The 19,799-nt window shown below is 41.4% G+C and overlaps 2 protein-coding genes across 13 annotated transcripts in view; one reads left to right on the top strand and one right to left on the bottom strand.

Annotated features, from left to right (window-relative positions):
- The window catches only part of ITSN1 (intersectin 1), a 139,112-nt gene extending 129,919 nt beyond the window's left edge, over positions 1 to 9,193 (bottom strand). For all 3 annotated transcript variants that reach the window (XM_087756157.1, XM_087756158.1, XM_087756159.1), the window contains exon 1: positions 9,039 to 9,193. The gene's annotated coding sequence lies outside the window, so the exon portion shown is untranslated. The remainder of the gene's footprint in view (positions 1 to 9,038) is intronic.
- A 138-nt stretch (positions 9,194 to 9,331) lies between these two features.
- CRYZL1 (crystallin zeta like 1) overlaps positions 9,332 to 19,799 on the top strand; it is a 28,153-nt gene continuing 17,685 nt past the window's right edge. For 4 of the 10 annotated variants that reach the window (XR_015704495.1, XM_087756168.1, XM_087756169.1 and 1 more), the window contains exons 1-5: positions 9,332 to 9,467; positions 10,927 to 10,998; positions 13,907 to 13,984; positions 14,513 to 14,585; positions 15,984 to 16,028. Coding sequence is in view for 9 of the 10 variants with exons in the window: in XM_087756168.1 (XP_087612294.1) it covers positions 9,462 to 9,467; positions 10,927 to 10,998; positions 13,907 to 13,984; positions 14,513 to 14,585; positions 15,984 to 16,028 (274 nt within the window). In the remaining variant the exon portion in view is untranslated. Of the gene's footprint in view, positions 9,468 to 9,779; positions 9,865 to 9,885; positions 10,519 to 10,926; positions 10,999 to 13,906; positions 13,985 to 14,512; positions 14,586 to 15,983; positions 16,029 to 19,799 lie in introns of those variants that run through there. The other 6 variants (XM_087756162.1, XM_087756161.1, XM_087756170.1 and 3 more) reach the window with 5 other exon arrangements.

Genomic DNA, 19,799 nt, shown 5'->3' with positions numbered 1-19,799 from the left:
TTCCATTTTCCTCCTGCAACACCAGTAGCTCTAATCTGGGGGCATTAAGATGATCTGATGCTAAAATGGCTAGTCTCAGACACACACACAAATATTGTGCTGCTTTTGTTCATCCAATATTTCTTTACTTCTTTCTTATTCACACAGCATGTCAAACACTACCACTTGGTTCCGGACAGTAGGCTTCCAATGCAAATTTAGCTTTTAAATTCCATTTAACCTCCCATACAAACACTATCTCTAACTAGTCCACAGTCTTCACCAGGATATTCCCCATAACATCACCTGAAAAGTCTTAGGTAACACAAAGATACTGAAATAAAACTTTGCCAGATTTTCTAAGATAGAGGAAGAATAGGAACAAGCACCAAATTATCAAGGTCTTACATAAGTTCATAGAACACTTCAGTTCAGTTCATGCAGGGTTTGGTGGGGGTTTTTTTGGTTTGGGTCTTTTGGGGTTTTTGTTTGTTTTTTGGTTTTTTTTTTTTACCTAGAAGACAGCTTTATTTGGGGACACTTCTGGGTTATTACACATAAGTACTCATGGTTTTGTTTGTAAGTTCTAAAATAACAGCAGACTAAACTCTTTGGGTTAAATTCACCCAACTAGTTAATACAAATAAGCTAAAAGTCATACAATAGCATTTGTCAGCAGTTCAGAATAACGTTGAGAACTTGACTCAAAAGGATGCATCTTTTTTCCTCCACACAAAAAATCCCACAAAGCATAACTGTTTTGCTTGCATCAGCTACAGACAGCACAAGTTTTAAGCAATCCTCTCAGATTTAGATATTGAGTTGAAACAGTAGCACCAAATGTACATTTGCGACACATTTAAGGAATCAATCCATTTCTGCATTTGGTATGTTAAAGTCAGCACTGCATCTGGACTATTTCATATTTCTGTTTCACAAGAGCAGATTCCAGTTATTGTGCAGAGCTACGGGACTTATATTTCTCCATAACTTCTGATTGTGCAAAAAACGATGACTGATTAATCAAAAAAGCATGAAACTGCTAAAGTGAAAATGCTGCACATGCCTCAATTCCATGCAGATTATTCTGATAAGAACTGTGGTAATGAAGCACGTTCTGAGCACGGATAACACCCTTAGTAGCTTCCTATCAGCAAGCCTGGTTCAGAGACCATAAAAGCATAATAGTGGGAGGAACCCACTATTAGAGTGGGAGGATCCAACTATTTTAGTTCCACGTAGACTACAAGATCTCTTCTTCAGAAGTCCACTATCAACCTCTTTGCACCACTAATGCCACCTGAAGGGCTCTTGGCAAACAGGAATTTTCAACACCTATTGACACCAGCTAAGCCACTGACTCCTGACCACAGCCAGTCAGAGCTTCTCAGTAATGCCAATATCACATCTAGCCAAGTGCTACACCACACAAAATTAAATGCCTTTGCCTTCTTCCTCTGCCCATGTCACCACAGTTAAGCAACATTTCCTTGAAGCAATACCATTTTTCAGCAGACACTACCTACAAGACAAACTTAATTTCTACCATATTTCTTAGAATTAGCATATTATGTTTGATAGTAGGTTGCTATCTGTTCTTTTATGAGCATATTACATTGCTTACTATGGTTTTAAGTAGAGTAAGTACAGAACAGCAGAACATACAGAAACTTCTAAGATGGATAATGGATGTTTTCAAACTTTGTCATTAAACACCTCCAAAATTTGTGATGTCTGGCCATGAATTTAAGTATAGATGACCTTGCCATATGAAAACATATTTTAACACTTATGTTTTGAACTTTTCCTCTGCATCTAAGTTTTACAAACTGGAATTAAAAAAGAAACAACTATAAGGAATAGTTAGAAAAGAATAGGGGGAAAGACTTGTTCCTTGTCTAGGTTTTAAATTTAGCACTTGCCCGAATACCTATAGCAACTTAATTCCACGCTACTTTTTTCTAACAAAAAATTCTTCCTTCTTCTCTTTATTATGCTGTTTTGCAATTTTAGCACACACTGGAGAACAGAGGTATTAAAATGGAATGCTTCTTTGTGAGAAAATTCTGTAAGTATTTCAGGTAGCTCTACAAACTATTTCCAGTAGTTTACTTTACACAATCTTTCGTTGTTGGGATTGGCTTTTACAAATATCAGCAGAACAAAATCAACAAACATCAAAATACAAAGTTTAAGTGGGAAAGAGCACCTGCCAGCCTTCAGGTAATACTGAAATATATAGGATCATTAAAGTGAAGAAATACAGATACAAGAGGAAAAACAGGGAAAAAAAAGAACAGATAAGAAGAATGTTGACTGGTGAAGGCAAGGAGCTAGGAAAGCAAACATCGCAGTAGCACAGGCAGTAGATGCACTGAAGGACCAAGGCAGAGAAATGCTATCTAAAAAAAAAAGTCAATTACGCTGGATGCCCATGCGAAAACAACCAACCAACCAAGAAAAATCCCTGACTATCACAGGAGCCTATCTGTCTGCCTGAGAAAAACAGAGAAACAAGTTTATCCAACCAGAACTCACACATGATTCAAAGAAAAAACGTCAGTATTTTTGTGCAAGAAATTAAACTATTATACCATCCCCTTTGGTACATGATCAGATTACTGGCATTTTATTACAAAAGAGAACTCTGAAATTGTCAGCTTTAGTTCATGATTCTCTGTAAGAAAGAAAGAATCTTACTTCCTGAAAATACCCCAAAGATTTATGGAAGTTATTGGAACCTTACACTGGGTAATTGAGCTTCTGTCTAAACCTCCTCACCACAAACACAGGAATCCAATCTGTAGATGGCTGAAGGCCACGTACCTGCAAGGAACTCTTCACAGGTGCATCTATATATTGCAACAGATTCTCTTCAACTGATGGCTTTCTATGGGTACAAGCATGTGTTCATACAGAACAGCTTGCAGGATGAGGGATTAACAATGTGAAGCTAATGTCTAAACATAGTGTAACATAACTGGAACTAGGCAACTGAATAGACCTGCTCAGCCTTTATCTTCTTTCATTGCAAGACTGGCAGAAAAGATACCACTGAAGTCTTGAGCAATCCTGCCATGACCTATTAAAAAACTTACTTTAAAAAAATGTTAAATATCGCACCTTACAATTTACAGGGCAGTCTGTATTCTTCTGCTTGTTAATTTGTAACATAAAACTACAGTACATGAAAAATGTATCTTTACAGCTACTAATAAGAGGCTTTTTTTAATAAAGAGGTGGTAACCTCAAAACACAAAATTAGTTCAATCATATCTCCAATTTTCAGATCAGTCATACGAGCACTTAATATACAAGCACTGTCATATGAACACTTAATATACAAGCACTAAGTTTCCAAAACACAACTATAGGTATTAAATTGTAACATAATATGAAGATAGCCATCATCAATAAGCATCTGAGTGTCCCTGCATAAACTCACCTTGACCTTTAAAAGTTAGATATGCAGCTGACTTTACACAGCTTCTTCAGCTAAACGGGCACCCAAGACTGTTCTACTCTGTATGGACACACAGCTGAATTACCTTCTAGTAGTCAATACTGGACTTCTCCTTTACAGTTCAACTGGTAGGGCAACTAATAAAAAGTTAATGTATACTTCTCAGGATAAGCATTACTTAGGAAACAATAGATACCTTTTTCCCTGAGATGGGTGGCTGCCCTTTCTTAAACATACAACTAGACATCATTTTAATATTTTTCTCATATACTGTTTCTCCGTACTCACACTGAGAGACTTAAAAGTTCTATCAGAAATTAATAAAAGTTCTTGTTTCTCCAATGCAACTCTGACGTAGGTACCTTTGGATCTCAGCAGGCCTGCAGAATCACAGAAGGAATGCAACAATTTGATTTGCATAGCTACTACATTTATTGACAAACAAATTACTTTGTAACATGTCACAAAACTGTAATTGATTGCTTAAAGCAATCACTGCCTCGTTTAAGAGTTAGCATACAGTCTTTACCTCAAAATCTTAATACGGTTCTACAGATGTCTCCGATTACAAAGCAAGGACAAAGCCAAGGAAAGCTGCCTGCTGGTAAGCTGTGGTGTGGCGGCCTTCAAACCCTAACAAAGTTATCAGTACAGAAATCTGTGCTCTGCATTACTTGCCATTCAGTATCTTCAGTAAACGCTCAAACATATAGCTTTGATTTTAATGCAGAATTGTTTATTTTAGTCCTTTAAGTCTTAAAAATTCTGTTGAAGAAATAGGTGGGCAGATAATACAATGAAGGTGATTTAGTTATGCCTAACACACCATTCAGTAAAAACCACATACAAATCATAACACCAAACAGTCACAGAAAGTGACTGCTGCTTCCTTCAAAAAGTGGGGGACCAGAACAAAATAAAACTGCATTAATTGTCAAGGATGTTGGCAAACCCGGACTACCTGCTCACAGCACATGTGATTCCAGATGGAAGTTTCTACTATGAAGTATATATTCCATTAAAAACTTCGCTTTCCATTGCTTTATTCTCAGTTGTAAAGTCTGGGAATTACTTTTGGAAAACATCCTTAGAAAGTACGGCTAAGAGATAAGCAGAGCAGCTAACTAGTAAACTGCTTCAAAGATACTACTTCAGATTTATTATGTGTAGTTTGAGTTAGAAATTTTCTAAGTGCTGTAAACAAGTCCTCATATATAGCTCGTGAATGATTTCATAGGTATATTTAATTGTTGTAAATATTATTTACAATTATGTATGAAAGCATAGAAAGCAATGTACTACAAAGGAGTTTCATGATGAGTCCTCCAGAGAAGTCCCAACTATTTCAGGTGGCTCTCCATGAACACCCTTTCAGAAACCATAGATTTAAACCCAGGTGTTCTCTGTATTTTGGAAGTATATTAATACCTATTATCTACAAATTGTGCATTTATATGGAGCAAGTAAAACTATATTTTGAAATCATGCAAAGATGAACCACTGTCCAGTCACTGACAGTAGATTAGCCATCCTCAGGTCTAGATCCTTAGAAGATATTTAGGTAGAGAATCCCCATGGAAATTAGAAGGAGCTACCCATCAAAATACAAAGGAAAACCTGAACTCTTGAGTCAACAGGTCTCAGTGAAATTATCTTAATAGTATTACTAGGACTTGCTAATCTATAATATTAGTACTAGTATATTTATCTATAACACTAGAACATACCATCAAGCCCATGATTTTCAAGGATTGCCATCACACAAAAACTTACTCTTACAAATCCATAGTATTTAGACTTCAACTGTTAAAACTGTGGTCACCACAAATATCCCACGGGGACACACAACCATGAGAGACAGAGCAGGGGAAGTGAGATTGAGAACTACTGTGAAAGAGAAATATACAGCAGAGATTTAGGTTTCAGGCAATTAATAATATGATTATTTCAAAATTCCAGACACACTTTACACACAAAACACTTGTGAAAAGATGACTTTACAGAGAAAAAGAAAGAAGACCACTGAAATGACACTAGCACTAATTAATTCAATTACCTTAGAAACAACACATGAAAAAGGAAAATGTCATATACAACATATGTAAGTTTAATACATTTCATAAGAGAAAACCAAACCAAGTATGTACTATGTCATTTAATTTTTCTGCATTTTGACTGATTGCAATGAAGGGAATGTTGCAAAAATGCACCTTTTGCATGAGAAATAAAAGAAAAATAAAAAAACCTTTCTTGCTGGGGAAGACAGCGGATACCTCTCTTCACTCCTCCCCACACAAAATTATTTAACGTCCATTCGTTTTCTATGAAGTTAATCCTCTGACACTCTGAAGTAGGTAGACAAATTCCAGTTTCAATTGTAGAAAAGCATTTAAGATCAGTAATTAGAAACTAATCTCTCCTATACAAATGGTGCATGGTCTACCAAGAACTTGACCTCCTCTACCCCTTCCACACACACACAGAGCTATCTAGGGATTCATTCTAGACAGGTGGATTAACTAGACATCTACATGCACACTCCAAAACCATGAAGGACTGGCAAATATAGTTATGAATACTGCAATCTGCAATTAAAATATCAAGACATACCTACAATAACAGTGCCACCCAAAATAATCAGTGGAATCAGTTATATTCTTTCTTAATTTTAGAAAGTGTGCTCTTAAAAAGAGGATAACTACTTTTGCCACATATCATACAGAAATTTTAGCACCTCACAGTAAGGTTTTATGTGCACAAGTGATTTACCATTAGATCTCAGACTGGACCAAATTTCTAATTGTCTACCACACCACTCAATTTCATGCTCTGCAAGTAAAAACAAAACCAACTTACTGTGTAGGGGGCATCTCAAGTTCAGCAGCTGTATTAAACACAATAGCAACGAGCATTCAAAGTTTCTAGCAGACGACAGTAGCAGAAGCAATCTTTGGTTTATTTTTATAGTTTAAAAAATAAAAAAAATTTGATCTCTTCGGTTCCATGCAGGTTAACTACTGAGCCACCCCCACCTGAAATGTGTACTACAAACAAATCTTTCCGCTTATGATTTATTCTACTCTATTACTAAAGACGGCATAAAGAAATGTTCATAGTTGATAACTCTCCGTGATGATCTCCTCCCCATTCCTCAAGCCATTGCTGACATTTTGCTTAACTTTTTTACTTTTCTTTTTATTCTACAAACAGAACTCTTATATTCCTATATTCCCTGGTGTTACCCTACTAAAAACTAAAATTACAATCTATGATTACAGTACAAAGATAGACCAGAAAAGGCTATTCAACATCATCGTTTAGAATTATTTAATTGCTAGATTCACATTTTTTCCTGAATCCAAATCTATCCTAATTGCATGATTAGAGGTATTAAGGAAAAGGCATGCAGACTTTCCACTGAACAGCCAACAGCAGCAAGAGACAGAACAGGCACTGCAGGTCATTGGTTTATTTTGAGATACCAATTCTTATTTTACTGTATCTAAGTAGTTATTCCACTGAACCAGGATATAAAAGAAAATAATCAAGAAAACACAGCTACTCTGAAAAGGATCTTATCTGGAACGAAAGACAGTGGGATATTATAGAGGGAACACTAGAACTGAAAGAATTAAGTGTGGTTTGTGAAGCAGCAAGTGCAAAGAGCAGCCCGCTCAGCTCAAATGAAGTTTGAGCCTAATACACTGGAGAAACTGTTCAGAAACAGTTCATCTGTACGAAACATGACCCCTGTAAAGCTGCCAAAATCAGTGAGAGCATACAAGTGCTAATCACGCAAGCTAAAATGGCTCAAGCTGCTTTGACTTACATGCACGCCTAAACACAGATGGCTGCATATCCTAAATTACAAGTTAACAAAAGGAATGCAGCTGTTTTCTTTACCTGTACTTCTATATGCAATCAGTACACCCCCCCACTCCTGTACTTGGAAATCTGAATACAGCTGACATGCAAGACTCCTCCTTCCATCTCTTACCCCCTCAAGCAGGGCTTTGGAGATCCAGTCTGAGCATCTTAAAACAGAAAGAAGAATTCAATAATCAATTCACTGGTATGTTAAAAAGTATACTGTATAAAAACATCACCTGGTGATACTCATCAAGGGAGGTTACTGGTGACTAGAACAAAAAGGCAAAAGAAAGAAAGAAAGAAAGGTTGTCTAACACAGTGTGGAATAACACCACACAGTCTAACACTCTCCAGAGTCATCAGTACCTAAATACACAGTTTGGCTTTTTGATTTAGGAAAAAATGCATGCATTTGGAGGTTGACTTCAAATATTTTGTTAAAATACATAGCTATTACCTTAAACGTATATTGCCCTACAAGCTCTAAACAAAAAGCATACTTTAGAACTGGGAGGGGTGGGAAGAGGTAGGGGAAAACAGAGCATTCCTTGCTTTAATGAGTACCACACTATCACATCTGGAATACTAGTTATTTTACTAACAAGAATTATTTATTAAACAATACTCTCTAATGATCTATGGAAGTGTTTTCCCTATCATCACACCCACGCCCCGCAGAGAGTTCACAGAAAATATTGTTTTCTAAAAGCAAAAACCACATTTCTTTCAAAATAAAGAAGCAGCTGAATCAGAACAAAAGATGCCCACAGGAAATATTATCCACAAAGTTGTCTGCTAATCCGAGGCGAACAGAAACGAAGGGACAAAAAACCGACCATGTACCGATTTCCTTTTCCCGACGCCCTGACAACATTCCCTCGTTCAATTGGTCCTGTGCCCTTTTCAGGCCGTAAGGGATGGCATTCCTCCTTCACTTCGCACCAGGGCGGACCGTATGCGTCGAAGAGGCAGGGAGCAAAGAGGACGGAGGCAGCAGGAACCGTCGTTATTTAACGCGGTAAAGGGAAACCCGCTACCCGCAGCCGCACAACCCACCCCTCGCATTCCACGTCCGAGATTCCCCGGAGGACACGGGTGGCCGGGACACGGCTCCCTCCTCCGGGAGCGATGGCTGTCTTGTGACGGCGAGGGCTGCGCTACCGCCGAGCCAGCGCACACGAACCGGGGCGCTCCCCGCGCCGCATTGCCCCGCTTTCCTCTACCCGCAAAACCGTAGCTGCGAAAACGGCACCCGCGAAACCCACCTCGGTGCCGTACCAATAAAAATTAAAAGAATAATAGTAAGAAAAGGCCAGCCCAAGGAAGGCAAAGCAGCGGCGCCCGCCCCAGCGCGCAGCAGCCGGCGCCGGACCCCCCACGAGGGGCGCATCCCGCGGGCGCCCACCTCACGGCTCCGCGCCCCCCGCGGCCGCCCACACCGGCGACGACCACGGCACTGAGGGAGATGAAGAGGAGCAGGGGCGCCTCGCTCCGTGCCGGGCAGCCGGCGCCTGTCAGCGGGCCCGGGCAGCGGGACACGCCCGGCCGCCGGTACCGTGCGGAGGCGGGGGGCGGCAGAGGCAGCGGGGGGCGGCAGAGGCGCCGCTGCCCGTTCCCCCCCCGCCGCCGCGGGTGCGGGCCGGGCGCCGTTGGCCTGGGGTGAACCGTTGCCCCTCCCAGTCAGGGTCCCCCCTTCCCGTCCCCGCTCGCCGCCGCCGGGCAGTACCTCATATCTGCGCGGGCCGGGGGGCCCTGCTCACACCCATGGCGACAGCGGGGGGGATGGAGGAGCCGGAGCGGCGTCCGCCACCGCCTCCGCCAGACGCACCATCGCCTCCCGCTGCCTCCTCAGCCACCGTCTGGCGGGCGGCGGGGGGAGGAGCCCTGGCTGGCGCTCGCCCTCACTGCCGCCGTACTGACGCGCGGCCGCGGCCTCCCTCCCGCCCCCTCGGCGCGACGGGCAGGCGAGTGCCGCCAATCAGAGGCCGGGAACGCCCCGGGGACCCGGCCTCCTCCGGCCAATCCGGGCTTCTCCAGGCCCGCGCTCGCGCCAAGGGGGTCAGCGCGCAGGGAGCGGAGCCGGGGGGAAGGGGCGGCCGGGCTCCCTCCTGCCTCCCGCGGGACGCGCCTGCGGGGGCCTTTATTTTACATGGGGGTAATTCAAGCCGGTGTCTCTCCCCCACACGCACCCCCGGCGGTGTCCCGGCTGCTGGCCCCGCTCTCGGGAGGTCAGACAGGGCAGCCGCCGGGCGCTGCGCCCCGGACGCTGTACTCCGGCAGGCGGCGCCGCGCAGCCTGCTGGGCCGCGTAGTCTCGCCTGCCACTGGGGGGGGGGCGGGGCGGGGCGGGGCGCCTGCTCCCGCCTCCTCTCTCGTCGGGAGCGACAGCCGCCCTAGCCAATCCCGCCGCCGCTTCTACGCCGAGTGGCGGCAGCCGTGGCCAATCACAAGCTCACATGGGGTCTCTCTGGACGTCGGGGCTGGGAGCGGGGCGTGGGGGTGGTGCCCGCGCTCTCCGGAGGTCGCCGAGGTGGGAGCGCGGCGGAAGTAACGGTTTGTCATGGCAACCGCCGGTGGCGGGGCGGTGGCGCTGCGTCCGGGCTCCCGGGGGGCTCTTCCCTCGGGCGGGCTTGGAGCCCCTCGGTTCGGCGCCGCCTCTGCGCAGGTTTCCTCCGCGCCTGGCCCTCGGCGGGCGCTGAGGGGCTGCTGGGGCGCCGCGGGTGTCACGGCGCGGAGGCAGAGGCGGGCGCTGCTCTCCGGTGTGGTAAAGCACCGGAATGACAGCAGCGGCGCGGCCGGCGGCACTAGCGGCTAAAGGAGCGGGGCGCTCCGAAGCGGGCCGCCCTCAGGGAGCGCCTGGGGCGCCCGGCGAAGCGGCCCGGCACCGCTAAGCTCGGGGCTCCCCGCGGGGCCGGTCGGGGCTGTGCCGGGCCCCGGCTGCCGCGCTGCTCCGCGTTTCTGAACGGCGAGGTGCCTCAGGGCGGGCCCTTCAACCTCGGGCGTCCCCTGGGGTGTTAGTGCTGGCCGCCAGGAGCAATGGGATGGCCCCGTGGTTTTCTGCCGCTCTGCTCTGTGCTTTTCTTTTTCCTGTAACTTGGAGAGACACCTTTTTTTCTCTCCAAAAAGCTCTTGTTTCTTGAGGATGACATACGCCAAGTTGGGAGAGGAGGCCAAAAACCCGAGTTGTGATTTTTAGTGAAGTCGTATGTAAGGTTCCTTGTATTCCTGCAGTGGTTATTTTGCCCTTTGCGCTGCCTTTGTCTGAGCTAGTCAAATTGTGTGCCTTCTAGCCTGGCTGGCAAACAGCCCATCTGCTGCATTGGACCACCAATTGGCGAATCCTGTGTATCATTCATTGCCTTTTGCTGTACATCCTCAGTCCCTAGTACTTGCTATATTATGGCCAACAATACTTACGTAACCTGTTGCAGGTAACACCATATCTTGCCTTATCTGTTGATCTGTTCTAGAACTTAAGTATTGGAAGGACTCATAGGCCCTGTGTTGCTTGCAAACAATCGCTATTCTGCTTATAAAGTAACATAAAGCTTTAGTTACTTGTTTGCTCTACAGATACTGCATGTATTACAGTTTGGTTGCTGTGTCTTTTTTCAGATCACTATGAAGGCCTTGTATTGTCAGCAGAATTCACCTGGAGAGGAAATGACATTTATCTTCCAGGAAAGAGTGAGTTCCGGTCATAATAGCACTATTAATCATTCACTGGAAGAAAAGAGTGTGGCTGAATTTCAATTTCACAAGGAAACTAAAATACCTAACTCTTCTGTAGACTTAAAAAAGAACTGGTGTAGTCCTTGCACGTACAGGCAGGTAAATGAAAGCAGGGGAGGTGTATTTTACCATCATCATGCAGCACTTGGCAAAACCAGTGCTAGATTTCTCTGTGCAGTTTTGGTGTCCATATTTTGAAAACACGTTTTGCAGGCATAACAAATGAGCCCTGGTTTCATATGGATTCGCATCTCCTGGTTGGATTTTTCTGGTCACTGAAAAAGTAGAAATACAGCTTGAGAAATTTATCATGTTTGGAGTGTTCTTACTGTTGTTTTCTTTCCTCTTGTGAGATCTTTGCTATTAGTGAGGCTTGAGATCATAGTGCAGCCTTTTTCTCAGAGGCATTGATAAGTCTCCTTTGTCTAGCTACCTATTTTCCTACAACTTAAAGGAACAACAAGACGACAACTATTTTTCTGTCAAATTTAGCCAAAACTATTGTGCTAAAGAGTCTTTGTCTGTTTGATGCAAAAATTAATTGGATAAGCGCATACACGTGAGCTTGTGGCATAAGGCTAAAATAGGATGTCAGTGAGTGTCTATCAATGCAGTATGGGTGTCTGAACAGTAGAAAAATGCTTACATGGTTTTGAGGATGTGAACCTGTGTTCTTAAATATCTTATAGGTACAAAATAAATTACTATAGATACCTAAGTATATCTGTGTAATATAGATACCTAAATATACCTTTGTTTATTACCTGTGTAATATAGATATGTAAATATACCTATGAGCCATATATCAAAATGAAACAATATAGTACTGGTAAGAATCTTGCTTGAGCAGCTGCAAAGTCCCAGTAGTGAAGCACATCTAAGGAACTGCCTGAAGAGAAGGATGCAATGAGAAGGGTGATTTTGATACAACCAAGGAGCATATTCAGGGAGCAGTCTTAGATCTACTTAAACTGATTGTGAAATTGTGCTTTTGCTGAAAAGGTTTATTCACCTTTCAGCGGCACATTTTTGTTGTCTTCCTTGTAATGGTTTTAGGAGTCATGCAGCTATAAGGTGAGATGGATCGGCTTACTTATCCAGGTGAAAACTAGTAATTTGTTAGAAGTTAGTTCGCATCATTGTGATGGCTCCATGATTGCTAGCTCCAGCATAAAGGAGGGGATGGGAATATGTAGGTGCTGGCAACAGGCAAGCCAGACAGCTCCGGTACAGTCTTTGTCTATAGACTTTGTCTGCCTACTTGCCTATTTAAATCTATTTAAATCTCTTCAGACAAGAACTGATTCTGCAGGTCTCTGTGTAATGACCAGCACTATGGAATCCTCATCTTAAATAGAAATAAATATTGAAAAAAGTGAGGAAAAGGAAAGCTAGTTGGCTGAGGAGACCTTAACAGAACAGAAGGTAGATAATGAAAAGTCAGTAGCTTGGATGAAGAATTTCCATATCAAACCTTCTCATACGATGCTTGGTCAATTCCTAATAATGACATATTTAAATTATGAAGGCAGGAACCAGTTAAGAGCACAAACAGTTCATCGTCTCTTTTTGTTCTTAAGACTTGTGTTCTTTTATAAAGACAAGCAGTGTTATTTTGTTCATTGTAGCATACTTAGGTTCATTGAGCTATGCATACCAAAAGGATAGTTCCAAAAGACAATATAATATTAAATTTACATAAATTATAAGTCACTTAGATTCTAACTTTTTTTTTTTAAAGGAGATGAAGAATTTGTATAGTCTAACAGTGTAATGGCTTTTCTGTTTTGTGGAACAAAGAATGAGAACCCACTTTGGTTTGTTTGAGGAGCAGGAGGTCAGCCTGGCAAAACGCCTTGCAATTTTAAAGGAACAGCATGTGTTTAACTCAGCTGGGGTGAGAAAAAGTTCAGCTCAATATTCCTTGGACAGAGATTACTGTTCATGTTGCTAAGCCTAGGAGAAAAGCAACAGCTGTTTCTTGGGAAGAGTTAAAAAAAATCAAAGGAAGCTTAAACACTTAAGAATATATCTTAACTTCAGAAGTAGAAACAAAGCTCTCTCATGATTTTCTGGTAAGTGTTTCACTTTCAATTCCAACACACATCTAGACTGCAGACTACAGTATAACATGGAAATATATGATTTTGCCTCCCGTACCTGAGGTAGCTCTTCAACACCTGTGTGGAGTCAGCATTCCAGAACTCAATTTAGCTGATTAATTACTTTAAAGTAGCAGTATTCAACTACTGAAAATCATTTCAGATATCAATCCCCAAACCAAAAGTTGAAATAGTAAGGGGAGACTTCATTAGTGGAACACTTTTGTATGTGAGGTGTCCATCATTTGTGGGCCTTGACAACAATTCTTATCGGTGCTGTTTCTTTGACACCATCTGGGTTAGTCGAATATTTACCTCAGTATGTCAGTACAGTATGCCAGACATTCATGTCAAAATTCTCTTAAAATTCTCCATCGCTCTTGCAATATAGTTTTAATATTAAAGATCTGCTTCCTTCTATTTCTTAGACACTAGGAAGGTAACTACCTACAAAAATTGTTTCAGATAAGGGTGTGATATTTAACTTGCAAAAAAAAAAAGGCAGAAAAATAATGTCAGTGTCTGTTTAGGTTTAGTAAGGTCTAGTGGTCAGTTTGTAATAGTAATATACACGTACTCAAAATGGTGGTGTAAATCCATTGTGATATCAGTTCCCTTTTCATAGAAAGAAATTTCTTGTTCTGACTACAAAACAATCTAAAACAAAGACTCCGTGGAAAAGTGCTTTCAAGAGCTTGAGAAGATCCTACTAGCACATTCATGTTGCATTGTATAATGTAACGTCTATAAATTTGTCCTAGGAAAACCTTCCTCCTACAAGAGACAATGATGTGAAAGTACAAGTTAGAGCCTGTGCACTGAGCTGGATAGATATAAAGGTATTTGCTTATTTTTTTTATAAAAGCTGGAGGTGTTTACAGTTCCTGTTGAAGATCTAAGCCAGGGCCTTAGCTTTTAATTGGCAGAATTCCATTTATGCTATCTGAGGATATGGCTTTACTGCTGAGAAAGAGGGCACAGGATTGATGTGGTATTCTTGCATATCTCTTTAAATAAAAAGCACCTGTAGTTTGGATCCTAATTTACGGAGAAAGATCAGTTGTCATTTGTGAGTTCTTTTACAGTAAAGTCCTTTTATCATCCTCTGCATACTGACTTTGAGTCATAGTTTGGCTTACCTGTTAATAACTCTGGTTTTATTTTTTTAATATGCTTCTAAATTTAAATACAGAAAACCAGTGCAAAGTTTTTAATATTAAATGAGGAATGTGTGTACTTTTTTCCCCCAGATACCATTTCGGTAATGGCCCAACTTTATTACTGTGAATATCAAACACTGTAAGATGATAATAAATATGCAAATTTTGAGCCTTAGTAAGAATGTTGTAACCATTATTTTCATTTAGCTTCTGTCAGAAATTAAACTGGGGAAGGAGCTTCTACCTGTTGGTCGAGAAATTTCTGGAGTTGTATTGGAAGGTAAGTTAGGATAATTGTCTTGTGAGGGTATGGAGCAGAATTAAGGTCTGGTAATCCAGAACAAATAAATACTGTTTGCATGGTACACCTTTAATAGTAGGAACTATTTGCTTTCTTAATGAGGCTTCCCCTAAGTCAGTAATGATACTGAAATGAAAGTAAAAAAAGGAACTGAACTGTAATTCCTGCATATCTGTTCAGAGCTTAAAAAAAAAAAATGCACAACAGCTTTTTAAATAAAATCATAGAATCATAGAATGGTTTGGGTTGGACAGGACCTTAAAGATCATTTAGTTCCAACCCCCCTGCCATGGGCAGAGACACTTTGCACTAGACCAGGCTGCTCAAAGCCCCATCCAACCTGGCCTTGAACACTGCCAGGGAGGGAACATCCACAACTTCTCTGGGCAACCTGTTCCAGTGCCTCACCACCCTCATAGTAAAGAACTTCTTCCTTATATGTAATCTAAATCTACCCTCTTTCAGTTTAAAGCCATTACCCCTTGTCCTATCACTACATGCCCTTGTAAAAAGTCCCTCTCCAGCTTCCTTATAGGCCCACTTCCGGTACTGGAAGGCTGTGGTAAGGTCTCCCCGGAGCCTTCTCTTCTCCAGGCTGAACAACCCCAACTCTCTCAGCCTGTCTCCATAGGAGAGGTGCTCCAGCCTACTGATCATCTTTGTGGCCCTCCTCTGGACTCGCTCAACAGGTCCATGTACTTCTTATGTTGGGGGCCCCAGAGCTGAACGTAGTACTCCAGTGGGGTCTCACGAGAACGGAGTAGAGGGGCAGAATCACCTCCCTCAACCTGCTGGCCACGCTTCTTTTGATGCAGCCCAGGATACGGTTGGCTTTCTGGGCTGCAAGCGCACATTGCCAGCTCATGTTGAGTTTCTCATCAACCAACTCCCCCAAGTCCTTCTCCTCAGAGCTGCTCTCAATCCATTCTCTGCCCAGCCTGTATTTGTGCTTGGGATTGCCCCGGCCCATGTACTGAGATCTTAAGATATTACCTGCACATGCTGTAACAATCTTTAATTTATTTGTAAAAATCATTTGTTGGAATAGTGAAGACAAAATAACATTCAGGGATTTTTGGCAGTGTTTCACTGGCATATCCACCTTTGATGCGTAGTTTAAAGCCTAGATCTTCCAAATGCATATACATGTGTGTACTTGCATGTAACTGTTTGTGCATGGGGTGCCAAAGTTTAGTGAATGAAATGTTTGGTTTTGGTATGTGCATATTTAATAGGATTTTTTTTTTTTTCACTAGCAGGGAATATTTTTAGTTTTGTGAGCTAGTGATAAACAATGCTCTCAATAGTATCTTCAATTTCAGCTATAAACATTTATCTTCATACCTTCTTTCCTCCTTTTCTTGTATTCTTCATGAGTTGGAAGAAAGGTGACCTTTTTTCAGCCAGATGATGAAGTGGTGGGTAAGTTAATGCTTGTCTGCCTTATCAACTAACACAATTAGTAATCTTTTTATAATGAATGGCTAAGGTTATAATCATTGCTAAAGCTACAAATAGACATTTATTTTCAAAGATTCAACTAGAGTCACATGAATAAGCTCTTATAAATTAATTGTATTCTAAAAGTGCTCTCTTAAGGAAGTTTTTTGGTTTTAAGAATGGAAGTTCAGGTCCCCAGCTAATGTAATCTGTCATAGTCCTACTGTATTCACTGAGTCTTTAAGAATATACACCTGGGTCCAATTAACCATGTGGAGTGAGTGTTCTGAATGCAACTATCTGAATACATACACAATTATTTGTATTTATAACACAGTGGTGGGTAAGTTAATGCTTGTCTGCCTTATCTGCTTGTCTGCCTGATGTAATTAATACTATCTTTTGATTTCTGTGTCTGATACAAAGTCTAGGCTTCTATTTCCTGCCTTCTTGAGGATGATATAAAAATATACTTTTAACTGCTAGTGATGACTCTCTTGTTCAAGCATACTGAAGACTGTTCAGTTTCTTCTAAGTCATGTCAATTCCTGTTTGAGTAAAGAAATCGAGAGTTGTCGTAACTTAAACACGCAAGTAGGTTCACCAGTTCTACTGGATTTTCTGAGTTGCCAAAAGCTGTGCACGTACTCAGGTGTTCTGTTAAATGCAAGGTCACGTTTAAAAAGAAACACTGATTCAAGCTGCTCATTTTCCAGAATCTTCATGTTTTTACTGCATCTTAGAGTTCTTGAAAGTGGACTTGTTTCCCCCCTAACTTAACCACAGGGAGTCCATGCTTTTTAATCCTGCTATGACATTGTCAGAGAAACCCATCAGAAGGGCAAGTGGTAATCACTGTATTTTTTTTGTTTGTTGTTTAAAACAGACTTCGGGTCAAAAATCACATGGAAAATGTTTGGGGCTTTTCTTTTCCTGGTAAAACTTTGTCAGACCTTTCATATCATTAGCTTAAATCTAATGGAATAAGACGTGTGATTATTATTATCTATTCACCACAGAAGGTGTAATTCAGTTGGGAATTAATATTTGTTGTGGTTTAACCCCAGCTGGCAACTAAGCACTGCCCAGCTGCTCGCTCACTCCCCCCCACTGGGATGGAGGAGAGAATCAGAAGGGCAAAAGTGAGAAAACTCGTGGGTTGAGATAAAGACAGTTTAATAGGTAAAGCAAAAGCCACGCATGCAAGCAAAGCAAACCAAGGAATTCATTCACCACTTCCCATGGGCAGGCAGGTGTTCAGCCATCCCCAGGAGAGCAGGGTTCCATCACGCGTAATGGTTACTTGGGAAGACAAACGCCATCACGCCGAACATCCCCCCCTTCCTTCTTCCCCCAGCTTTATATGCTGAGCATGACGTCATATGGTGTGGAACAGCCCTTTGGTCAGTTGGGGTCAGCTGTCCCAGCCATGTCCCCTCCCAGCTTCTCGTGCACCCCCAGCCCACTCGCTGGTGGGGTGGGGTGAGAGGCAGAAAAGGCCTTGACTCTGTGTCACCACTGCTCAGCAGTAACAAAAACATCCCTGTGTTATCAACACTGTTTCCAGCACAAATCCAAAACATAGCCCCATACTAGCTACTCTGAAGAAAATTAACTCTACCCCAGCCAAAACCAGCACAGTATTCCATTTTATGGGGTACAGAAGTGGCTTTGCTTTGTTTAATAAAGTGATGGCCAGGCATTTTCTGGTCTTGCATATGAATAACTTTGAACTGTGAATAGTGTCATTATTGTGAACAGTATTGCTTGTTTGGTTAAATATCTTACTGACATATGCTGCATCTGTTGAATATTTTAAAATAGTGTTTGTGTTTCAGTCACCTTCTGTTGTAGCTGAAGGAATACAGTTTCAGTAAGTAGTTAGGAAAAAAAAAAACGCCCTCTGAAAATACATCACTGGATCTGAGAGGTCTAAGTGACGTTCTAAGTGGCTGTAGGAGGGTTGGGTTTTTTTTCCGAATTAGGACTTGATTCCACTCATGTTAATTCAAATATGGAATAATTAGTGTGAATCAGCTGAGCTACTTCAGTGTAAATCTGACATTAAGGGAATGGAACCTGTACTTGGATCATGAAAGAAGCAGATTCATTTTGTCTGAGACTTCTGTTGTCTGCATTTTTTTTGTTCTTGAATACTGAATGTTTGTGGATGCAGGTAAAGAAAAGTCAGCATTACATGTATGGAAATAGGAAGATGCAAAAAACAGCATTAAATATTTTTAGCCCTAAAAGAAAGAAAACCCACTTCTTTAAATACCGAAATCTCAGAGCATTCCCTTTCAAACAGCTGTTCAACCTTATGCATCCAGTATAGATGCTATACAGACAAAGGATAGGAGTGAAATAGTTCTATTACGGTAAATCTTTCCTAACAAGCACACTTCCCAGTTACTATTGCTGTGAGTTTATACATAGTTAATGAATGAGCAGATTTAAAAGAAAACGAGCTATTGCCAAATGGTTTGGTTACGTGTGTGTTTAATAACATCAAACTGTCCCAAAATATACAATTGTCAGGAAAATATTTCTACTTGAAATATTTTTATAAAAAAGCCTGTCCTTCTGTTGAAGAGTATAGTCCTGGTATATACTCCTTACTGAGTTTAACAGTAATAATATGCTAATACGGTCCTTATTTATGAATCTACTCTCTTTCATGTAAGAATAGTACTTGGTGTGTTAAATCATTACTCTGTTCCTAAAATCATACCAAGAACTGTTTCTCGCTTTTAAAGTTTTTTCTGATCCTTCTTTAATCTTCCAGAGGAGATTTCTTTGTTTATATAATGTATTCTCTTATACATAATTGTTTGTTTGGTTAAGAAAAATACAGTAGTAAAACCTCAGAGCAGCCAAAAATCTTTTGTTTTGAGATACATTCTCGACTTCCTTTCAAAGTTACAGTCAGTTTTATTTGTCGCTCTCAGAATCTTTGGACAATCAATTATGCCATGTTTCTCATTAAAATAAGGGCGGGGAAAAATATTCTGAGAGTTAAATTGGCCACAAATACTTGGAGACATGAATCTAAATATAAGTGTACCTGCTTAGATTTACTGGTGGTTAGCCAGTTTGCATGTCCATTCTTCCATATGCCCTGTTACTGAATACATAAATAACAATACATGAAAGCCCTACGCTATGTAGAGTATTTCTGGCAAGTAAAGTGAAAAATCTAATTTTGTGCTTGTGTCAAATGCTTCACCTGTATAGCATACATAAAACATACTTCATGTTGGAGCTTCTGTAAGCATTATGAGATACACTAAGGGGCGTGGTTCTTTAAGATGCCACGTGTCTTTCCCTCAGTATAAGGAAGGGTCGTGTTTTTGTGAATGGTTTTAGAGACCCCAAAATCAATGTGAGTTGACAGCAATGTATAATGACTCCTTGGAGGCTGTCTTGAGTGTTAGGAGATAATGTGACTTGTTCCTGAACTTTTGCATCTGTCAAGGAAAGGAACGTCTTCATGTATTATTCAGTCTGTGTTTTGCTTTTTCTATAGTAAGATGTTAGAATGCAAACTGGTTTAGGTGCCAAGGCTATTTTAGTTTACTATAAGGATATTTTTCTTAACATTTGAAAAACAATATTGTATTAATCATCAAAATCTGAATGATGCTTTAGGATACAAGAGAGATTTCTTCGGGACGTTTTCATACATGTTTATATTTTGTATGCTAAATTAAAGGATTAGAGGATGACTTAAGTTATCAAAGTAAGACAGAATTG

The sequence above is a fragment of the Nipponia nippon genome, unplaced genomic scaffold (assembly GCF_047370975.1).
Source record: "Nipponia nippon isolate SJK-2023a ecotype South Korea unplaced genomic scaffold, ASM4737097v1 scaffold_2, whole genome shotgun sequence".
Classification (NCBI taxonomy): domain Eukaryota; kingdom Metazoa; phylum Chordata; class Aves; order Pelecaniformes; family Threskiornithidae; genus Nipponia; species Nipponia nippon.
This window is presented reverse-complemented; position numbering and strand designations above follow the sequence as displayed.